Source organism: Pocillopora damicornis, chromosome 5 (assembly GCF_964200805.1).
Source record: "Pocillopora damicornis chromosome 5, jaPocDami1.2, whole genome shotgun sequence".
In the NCBI taxonomy this organism is placed as follows: domain Eukaryota; kingdom Metazoa; phylum Cnidaria; class Anthozoa; order Scleractinia; family Pocilloporidae; genus Pocillopora; species Pocillopora damicornis.
The window spans coordinates 23605774-23616322 of record NC_142674.1 but is presented as its reverse complement, the minus strand read 5'-3'; the positions used below and the strand labels follow the sequence as shown (position 1 = coordinate 23616322).

The following is a 10549-nucleotide window of genomic DNA, read 5'->3' as shown; positions in this document are numbered from 1 at the left end:
GGAGAAATTCTGTCTTGGTCACTTGTGGGAGTGAAAGGGAAGATATGATTTAGGGATATAGGAACCACAAAGATAGGCTCGATTGAGAGACACTTTAAATATTGACTCGGAAGAGAAAAAAGCCGAAGAGAAAAAAAAAGAGAGAAATTATGAATGTATCGCCACTGAGTCAAAGATACTTGAAGAGTAACGATACCACCAACATAGACGATCAAAATCAATTTGTCTCTAATGATAATCGCATTACGAAAGATCCGTGCTGAGAATGTTGCCATGAATGGAAAGTCAATATTTATATTTATGTTATCGCTGATTTTCTTTTGAGATTTCCTTTTCTGAGTTCAATTCAGTCAGTAAGATCTTCTGCGGGAAACTTTAGGAAAAATAAGCCTCTTGTAAGTCTTCTGTAAACAACAACAATGGTCAGATGATGGCTGGGAGGAACTCAATATCATGCTCTCACAAGATACAGGATGCCTCTGGAGTATCAGCAGGTAATTGATTTATTTCTCCATTAGAATATTTTAGAACAAAAGACCCAAATTAAAATCGGTCATAAGTAAAAATTGTTGTTTCAAATCATCTTCCATGTAACTTTCTTACCGTGAACTCTCTTGGGAAGTGCTCCCAGATCCTGCCGTGTAACTGTTTACCACCGCTTGGCCGTGTCAGGTCTGGGTACAAGACTAGGCCTCACGCTCACTATAGTTAGCCCCTCCATTCTTACCCCCCACCTCACCCTTTTGATTCTTGCATGGCACAACATCCGGGAATATATGAATGCAGCCTACAGTCGGTCGTAAACATGAAAATTACTTAGCTTTGGCCTCGTTATACCCAAGGGAACACAACTATGGACGGAGGCGGCAAGGTTTTTACACTTCTCATCACAGTCTTCCTATTAAGTCTCGCCCTTTCGAACAAAGTGTCTGCCTCATCAGGTAAGTGCTGATTTTCTCTTTCAAGTTTTCTTTCCCGTTAAGAGACTTAGGGTGCGATCCGATAATTTTGTGGCTAGCAGTCTGGTATTTTATCAGCGTTAAAAGATTTCAATTGTTCTTCGAAAATTTGTCTCTTGACTTCTACTCTTTTCAATCGGTTGAATAAGAATTTGCTTGAAGAGCATAACTTTCAACTGAACTCCTTGTTCTATAATAATCTTTAAGAGCGTAACACAGATTGCTTTGCATAAAAAAGACAGATATGAAAATCATTGGGCGAATTTCCGAGCTTGGGCAAATCAAAAGCTCGCGGAATTTTCGAAGTGTCGAGAACATTGCAATTTCGAGTCAACGTTCGAATGTTTAGTAAAACTCAGTGGAAAACAACGTAATTTTTAAAGTCGCTTGTCTTTCCATAACAAACATAAAATACTCAGAAGGAGTTTGAAAAATATTTCAATAGAAATTCTGAAAAATGTATCATTGTTAGGTAGTTAATCGCACATAACCTCAGCAAATATAGAGATGCAAACAGTTTTTTATAGCAGATTACATTTTTATCATGTGTAGGCTTAACTTAGCAAATTTGTTCATATTTTAATTCAAATGCATATGTAATCAGATATATGTAGACATGGTAAAACTCTGAATTCTTTAAAACCGTGAAATTTAAATAACCACCGCATTTCCGCTCGAGAAGTTTCTAAACACCATTGCAACAGAGGGCTTTTTACCATGCATAATTAATATAAAAACACGCTACCAGATACGTTACTGTCATTTCGGGCCAAATTGATTTTCGACTGAACTTTATTAAGGCCGAATAGGTCCTTCCTAGTTTATACATTGTGTCCTTTCTCAGAGTGTTTTCGCATGACGTGACGGCAGCTAAATTGGGTTCCTAAACGATAAACAGTCGGCCATATTGGTGTTTTAAATTAGTCGTGTGGGAGCTGAACTCTTTTTAATTGCAATTTTTTTTTCTTATTTGCTTCAACGGAAAAAACAAGATAGCTAGGTACGTAGGTGAAGGGGTTCTTTATGTTGATTTCACTTTGTGGATAAAATTCGAAAAATCTCTTTTCAAATGCTCTTTGGCATTGTGTTATTGTTGCCACTAAATTAGCCAAATTTACATGTAGTCAAGCGTCATCAATTATTGTACAAGGGTTCACTGAATAAAAACCACAACAATGAAAATTAACTGCTTCACTGTTTTTTTAAGAAACAAGGGGCCCACTGAACAAAAACCACAACGACGAAAATGAACTGCTTCACTGTTTTTTTTTTAAGAATTTGTTTTTTAGTGCAGTGGATCGAAGTTGCGGTAAGCTCCCGTCGGCTATTAATTATATACCAAATTCCATATTTCAACTTTTTAATTTTGCCCTCACAATCTTTAAAATTCGAATCCGAGTACCTCTAGTTGTGACCAAGACTATGGCCTTGCGGTCTCTATTGTCAGTTCTCCCGTTGCTTCTTACTTGACTCAATATCCGTGATTGTGAGTGTAGCCTTCAATTGCATGCCCGGGCATGACTAAGGCTTCACCTGGATAGATCACAAAGATTGCAATTATCAAAGGACGCGGACATAGTGTTATGTTTTCCTGCACATTCTTCATTTTGAGTCTTGCCAGTTTAAACAAGGGGTCTGCTTCTTCGGGTAAATTTTCATGTTCTCCGTTCAGTTTTCCTTTCGTAGCCAATGTAGCCTTTCGTAACCGTAGTCCTAAGGAAGATCTATTGTCTTCGCCATTGTTTTCTTTATCCATGGATTGTAAGCATAATGAAGTATTCGATATGGGGCTGTGCTGAAATCTTTCCGATATCTTTCAAGTATGGGTCTCATCACCTGACTTCAAATGTTCCTTGAAAAACTTTCTCTTATGGACTACCTGATCACACAACGAACCTCTATCTTCGAACAAACTAACACTAAAAGAAAGTAAACTGTCGACTCTGTTTTTTATTTTTAAAACTTGCTGTGCTTGCTGTGACTCGAACGCAGAAATGTTCATCCTCTGTTGACAACGGATGAATTTTATGTCAGTCAAACTACAGTTCACTTAAGGAAACATATTTCTATATATTTAAACAACGCCAATTGATTAGTTTAGTTATGAGAACATAAATACAATTTGTTTACACGTTGGCGAAATTACTTTCAATTAAGATCGACCTAATGCGATGCTAATTACATCAAAAGTAATTCTGTGCGCTCGTGCAACCGTACCTATGACAAAGTAAGGTTGTGCTTTTCCGATTTGAAGATCTCGATATTCGAAGACAAACCTAACGAGTTATTTCTGTTATTTGATGTAATGTGATCGTGTTGTGGGTTGATATTAAGGAAACAATATGTTTGGAAGGGCAGCTGCTTACAGGGTTAGCAAATATTCGTGGAATTTTAGCGGGCCGCTCTGGGGGTATGGAATTTTACGGCTTGAAAGCCGGGTAGAGTCTTAAGAAAAAGCAATCCAATTTCTACTGATTGCTGAGCAAATTGCCCTTGTTTAAAAAGAAGATAAATTCATTAACAAAGCGAGAATGTACAAAAGCAAATTTAAACATTTTTTTGCGTCGCAGTAAACAGATTTACAGGTCGAGCCAACATAGTTAGGAATTTTATGAATGCATATAGTATTCCAAAATATCATAAGCCGTGCAACGACGATTGAAACAAAATCGCCCATGCGCCAAAAAAACAGTTACAAATTAAATAGCCTTAGAAGGAAAACGAACTTGTTTTACATAATAACCGAAGAATTGGCCATGTCTTTACGTCTTTATTTATCCCCACGGTTTTCTGTGCCGGTAACTCGGATGGAGCACTAGAGTGACTTAGTTTGGTTATTAGTATATAAATATAATTTGAGAAAAAAGCCAACATTCATAGAGGTTGTAGCAGCATAGTGAAGCATAGTAAGGAAGAAGCTTTTAAGATTTAATACTCTTGGTTCCTTCCGCTTAGTGAGAGTGCTCTGCTAATCGATAGGAAACAATGTTTGAAAAAAGCAATCGACCATCAGATCGATCGACACTAAAATTCTGCATCTAATATATATACCTCTAAATATCGATATAAGGTAAGTTATACTTCCGAAGTCGTTGTGCAAAAATTGATCTCAAACGTGCTCACGAATTGAACACAGGCCGCAATGAAATACAATACAATATACAATACAATATTTATTTGCCATATACGACATTTACACATGGAAAAAAAAAAATGAAGAAAATTGATGACAGAAAATAAATGGCGAGAAAACCTGAAAGAAACCACGAGGCTTATAACAAGTCAGGCTTTCTCACTTAAAATAACTAATCTTATATTAGAATTACAATATGGACTTATGGTAATTAACTTTGACCGCGCACACGTACACACACACACACACACACATATTAAGTAAGTTAGTTAAGAATTACTGCCTTACAGAAGCTAATACTTAGAGAGAAGAAATTCCTTAAGCTTTCTTTTAAAAGAAGCGGAGGAGGGAGAACTAGTTATGTCAGAATTTAACGAATTATAAAAGTTTGGACCTTGAAAGTAAATTGAAAACTTCCTGGTGTTCGTTCTGCACAGTGGCAAACGGAAGGACTGAGCATTCCTATTATTATAATTGTGGATTTGACTATTCAGTAAAACAAAGTTATTGAATTTGGAAGGGAGTGTAGAGTTCTCGAATGAAAACATAAAAGTACCTAATTGAAACGAATGGATATCATGAAATTTTAAGAGTTTAAGTTCCTTTAAAATAGGGCCAGTATGGGCAATGTATGTAGAATTGCTTACTATTCTTAACGCACGTTTCTGTAAGGTTACAATTCTTTGAAGGTTTGACTTATAGGTACCAGCCCAAGCTAAATTGCAATAATACAAATATGGAAGGATCATAGAATTGTATAAAGTACGAAGGGAGTGAGTAGAGAGAAAAAACCTAGATTTATGAATAATACCTATAGATTTGGATAATTTATTTGCTGTTAAGGATATATGCGATTTCCAGGTCAAATTGTCATCTAATAAAACACCCAAAAACATGGTCTCAGAAACACGAAGAATAGGCTGCTCATTTATGAAAACTTGAAATTCAAAGGATTGCTTCTTTTGCCAAGGCTTGAATACCATAAAATTAGTCTTGGCTAAATTCAAGGAGAGCCGGTTTGCTGCAAACCAGGTTGACAATTTGTTTAATTCTCTATTTAATGTGTTAATTAGGTAAACAGGGTCATTATGGGAGATAAATAAGTTTGTATCATCAGCAAACAAGATTGCATCAAGCAGGGAAGCATTGTTCAAATCATTAACATACAGGATAAAAAATAAGGGACCAAGAATAGAACCTTGAGGCACCCCACAGGGAATCCCCTGTGGGGCAGATCTAACGTTATTAAATTCGACAAATTGTGTCCTCTCAGAAAGATAACTTTTGACCCATTCTAGTGCCAGACCACGGATCCCATAATGATTGAGTTTTTCAAAAAGAATGTCGTGATTTACCGTATCGAATGCTTTCGAAAGATCTAGGAATACTCTAATGGCATGTTCTTTTCTATCAAATGCAGAAGAAATTTTGTCACACAAATCGATAAGCGCAAGGCTAGGAGAGCGATTTTTTCTAAAGCCATATTGATTATCACATAAAAAGATCTAATGGAGAGGATACCAGCTAAAATAGTGGTTCTAGGAGCATACTTCTTCATAGTAAAATAGGGACAAAAGATAGAAATTCACATAAAGATATCAAGTTCACATAAATGCTACTCGTCGATTGCTTCTGATGATCAAATAATTATATTCCATTTTTAACCAATTCCCTTGAATGACTGCCTCGAGTTTCTTAAAAAGAAATTTGATCAGGTTTTTTTTAATCTAATTTTGTGATGTTTTGTTTTTTTAGAAATTCCTCTTCCATGCAACTCTCCTTGTCTTTTGGTTACCACTCCTGATCGCATTTTGGCTTTGACTTACGAAACCAATTCGAGTTCTGTGGTCATTCCCAATTCATCATACGCTACAGCTTTAGACTACTACTACAATGACTACAACAAGCGTGGCTTTATATTTTGGACCGACAGAGTGGAAAAGAGCATTAAGCGTTCAAATATGGATGGAACAAACATAAAAGTTATCTACAATGGCCCAGAGGAATGTTACGGACTAGCTGTGGATTGGAACTCATTACAGTTGTATGGGACTGATTTAACAAATGATACGATATGGGTATCTGACTTTGAGGGAAGAAACAGGCGTAAAGTCATTTCAGATCTTGACACGCCTACAGGAATTGCTCTCGACCCACACGAGGGGTAAATATAACCCCAAACTGAATAAACAATAGCCTCCGTTTGGCGTGAAAATATACTCGGTTATTCGTTCGCGGCAAGAGAATATCAACTGAGAAGACTTGTTACCGTGGCCCATGATAAGTTTTTCTTTTGTCCGCGGACATTATTTGTTCCGAGATGCGAACAGTTTTCCCAGGGCGAAACTCGATAAAAACTGTAAGCAACGAGGAACAGATGATTTCCGAGGGCAAATGTGCAAGCATAATTTCGCGCCAAATGGAAGCTACTGCGTTCATTCTCCCGGCTAAATATTTTTCTACGCTTACGAATAGCTGAGCGTTTTTTTGCTTGAGATATTTACTCTTCTGTGTTCTTTGGTACGACGTAATGAACGAACAAACCACTAAAAAAATGAGACCGAGACAGAGCAGTGATGTCACCGTTCTTTATTTAGATTTTCTGCCTTACCAAACGTCATTTTACTATACATGGTTTAGTATGAAAGATTATTCAAACGACTTTGGAAACATAAGTTTTTGTTTTTGTGTTTTCCCTGTTGTTGTTGTTTTTTTTTTCTTTTCTCTTTTTGATCTTTACTTTCTGAAAACTTTACTCGAGTTCCTCTTCTCTTGTTGTTCTAACGAGTAGATGAAAAAGGCCAGCCTAGGGCCATAATAAGATATCTATCATGTATAATTTAGTTTTTTTGTTTCCAACACGTATGTACCCGTTTAAAAAACGTTGCAGTTTAAAAGTATTTATGAAAGTGTTGACAGAATAAATTAAAGGGACACTTTTTCGTTTTTTGGAAACGATTGAGTATATATTTGTATATGTACGTACCCTTTGTTTCGGAATGTTACAAACCCGTAGCAAAGAGTCAATAGTTGACTCTCCTTTCGCATTTTATATAAACCTGCTTTGAGGGAATACTCAAACATGCAAATTACAAAGGAATTCTAGAAAGGAAACAGCAAGAAAACTCAACCAGTAATGAATTTAGTGCTTTCTTCTACAGATTGATGTTTTGGAATGCATGGGGAGACACCCCGAAAGTCGAGAAATCAAACTTAGATGGAACTCAACGTTTTGTTATGGTAACGTCAAATCATACTGGGCCAAGTGGTATCACTCTTGATCGACGAAACAAACTTGTTTACTGGGTGAATGAGTACAGTGGCGCAATCGAATCCGTTGATTATAATGGGAACAACAGAACTTTACTCTTTCAGCAAATTGGTTTAAACTTTTACTCAGTTTCCTTCATCTCCCCTTATTTATTTACCACTGGGTGGAACACAAATGGGATTTTAAAATTTGATGTCTTCAATGGAACTGTTGTAGGCTTTTTATTATTGTCCCGCGGAGGAGCTTATGGACTCGTGGCATATGACAGCTACCGGCAGATATCAGGTTTGTAAAACAGCAGCAAAACTTCAGAGTGATTCATGTGCGTGGAGAGGTAGTGGACAGTGACTTAGTTTTGAGTGTGACACTGAGAGGTAATGTTTTTGACATAGAAGGCAGCCTGAAGTTTAAAGTCTGCGGCATTGTTTAAACTCTCTACTCTGTGGTGATTTCCGTTGCTTAAATGGAAAAGTTCCAGTGGAAAGGGCGTACACGTAAATTCTGTTACGAATTATTGAGTCTATGCATCAGAAATATTACATTTAGACATTCGTCGTACAGCCTAACTGATCGCCCTACCCTGGGTACAAAAGGGATGGCAACGGAACATATGGCTGAGTAATACCTAAACTGGCTTTTCTGTGCTTAAGCGACCTTTTAGATACAGTTTTTACTATACAGGCGCATTTTTCGAAGTTTCCTTCGGGTCTGTTGAAGTATTAATAATGTTTTAGTCAGTATTATACAAATAAAAAACTCTTTACCCACATTTGAAAATGACAATTACGTCAAAGCGTTCACAATTAAAATACTTTGGTAACTAACTCAGTGTTTGTGTGTATTGCAGGGATCACGTGCCCAAACAAAGCAAACCTTTTAGATACAGTTTTTACCATACAGGCACATATTTCAAGGCTTCCTTTGAGTCTGTTGAAGTACTAGAAATGTTTTAGTCAATGTTACAGGAATGAACAACTCTTTACCGACATTTGAAAGTGAAAATTACGTCGAAAAATTCACAATTAAAATACTTTGGCAACTAATTCAGTTGTTTGTGTTCATTGCAGGAATCACGTGCCCAGGATTGCCTTCACCAACAAACGGAACAAGACTTGGATGTTCAGGGAATGTAACTGAGTTTTATGATACAGTCTGTCAGTTTGAGTGCAATAATGGCTATGTAGGATCTGGTTCTCAAATAAGAAGATGTCAAGAGAATAAAACTTGGAGTGGTGATGAGTTTGTATGTCAAAGTACGTCCCATATCTTAGTGGCGCTTGAAATGTAACAATCTACATGTTTTCTTTAGAACAGACACGAAAGAGGAGATAATAATCACTAGGGATGAAAATGATGTAGGATACTGAAGATATTCTTCTGCTGCTGGTATTTTCGTTGAAAAAGTGTGATAGTTCCATAGGTAAAAGGGCACTCCTTGTGAACAAGTTTTCTTTAGAACAGGCGCGAAATAGGAGATAATCGACCTTAGGCGACCTTTTAGATACAGTTTTTACTTTACAGGCGCATTTTTCGAGGTTTTCTTTGAGTCTGTTGAAGCATTGATAATAATTTAGTCAGTATTACAGCAATGACAAACTCTTTACCGACATTTGAAAGTGAAAATTACGTCGAAACGTTTGCGATTAAAATCATTTGGCAACTAATTCATTTGTTTGTGTTTATTGCAGGAATCACGTGCCCAGGATTGCCTTCACCAACAAACGGAACAAGACTTGGATGTTCAGGGAATGCAACTGAGTTTTATGATACAGTCTGTCAGTTTGAGTGCAATAATGGCTATGTAGGATCTGGTTCTCAAATAAGAAGATGTCAAGAGAATAAAACTTGGAGTGGTGATGAGTTTGTCTGTCAAAGTACGTCCCATATGTTAGTGGTGCTTGAAATGCAACAATCTACATGTTTTCTTTAGAACAGACACGAAAGAGGAGATAATAATCACTAGGGATGAAAATGATGTAGGATACTGAAGATATTCTTCTGCTGTTGGTATTTTCGTTGAAAAAGTGTGATAGTTCCATAGGTAAAAGGGCACTCCTTGTGAACAAGTTTTCTTTAGAACAGGCGCGAAATAGGAGATAATCGACCTTAGGCGACCTTTTAGATACAGTTTTTACTATACAGGCGCATTTTTCGAGGTTTTCTTTGAGTCTGTTGAAGCATTGATAATAATTTAGTCAGCATTACAGCAATGAAAAACTCTTAACCGACATTTGAAAGTGAAAATTACGTCGAAACGTTTGCGATTAAAATCATTTGGCAACTAATTCATTTGTTTGTGTTTATTGCAGGAATCACGTGCCCAGGATTGCCTTCACCAACAAACGGAACAAGACTTGGATGTTCAGGGAATGCAACTGAGTTTTACGATACAGTCTGTCAGTTTGAGTGCAATAATGGCTATGTAGGATCTGGTTCTCAAATAAGAAGATGTCAAGAGAATAAAACTTGGAGTGGTGATGAGTTTGTCTGTCAAAGTACGTCCCATATCTTAGTGGTGCTTGAAATGTAACGCTACAGTTTTTCTTTAGAACAGACACGAAAGAGGAGATAATAATCACTAGGGATGAAAATGATGTAGGATACCGAAGATATTCTTCTGCTGTTAGCATTTTCATTGAAAAAGTATGATAGTTCCATAGGTAAAAGGGCACTCCTTGTGGTGTTCGCCCATAATTCTCAAAAGAAAAAAATTAATTCAATAGCTGTAAAGTATTACCTCCAAAACAGGATGAGAATTAATTTTACCTTTTTCAGTTGTGATGTGCCCTACTCCGTTGCCACCAGCCAACAGTGTTCGACAGGGATGCACTGGGAATGCAACAGAATACCCTTATAACACAGAGTGTCAGTTCTCCTGCATTGAGGGCTATAAACTGGTAGGCTCTAGCTTGAGAAAATGCCAAGACAACGGGCTCTGGAGCGGAGGAGGGGAATTTTATTGCGAGAGTAAGTTTGATAAATTCATTGTAGCTATTTTGTTTTTAGACGTAATAGCGTCGAGGGATGGGATGGCAACAAAACTTATAGCTGAGTAATACCTAAACTGGCTTTTCTGCACTTAAGCGATCTTTTAGATACAGTTCTTACTATGCAGGCGCATTTTTCGAGGTTTGTTTCGAGTCTGTTGAAGCACTAAAAATGTTTTAGTATTACAGGAATGAACTA

The 10549-nt window shown here is 37.0% G+C and overlaps 1 protein-coding gene across 1 annotated transcript in view; it reads left to right on the top strand.

Moving 5' to 3' along the window:
* Window positions 1-290: 290 nt before the first annotated feature.
* Window positions 291-10549, top strand: part of LOC113680940 (sushi, von Willebrand factor type A, EGF and pentraxin domain-containing protein 1) — a 55600-nt gene continuing 45341 nt past the window's right edge. Inside the window, exons 1-8 of the mRNA XM_089205997.1 lie at window positions 291-494; window positions 843-941; window positions 5848-6256; window positions 7254-7648; window positions 8431-8616; window positions 9052-9237; window positions 9673-9858; window positions 10139-10330. Coding sequence (XP_089062123.1) covers window positions 428-494; window positions 843-941; window positions 5848-6256; window positions 7254-7648; window positions 8431-8616; window positions 9052-9237; window positions 9673-9858; window positions 10139-10330 — 1720 coding nt within the window. The 5' untranslated portion in view covers window positions 291-427. The remainder of the gene's footprint in view (window positions 495-842; window positions 942-5847; window positions 6257-7253; window positions 7649-8430; window positions 8617-9051; window positions 9238-9672; window positions 9859-10138; window positions 10331-10549) is intronic.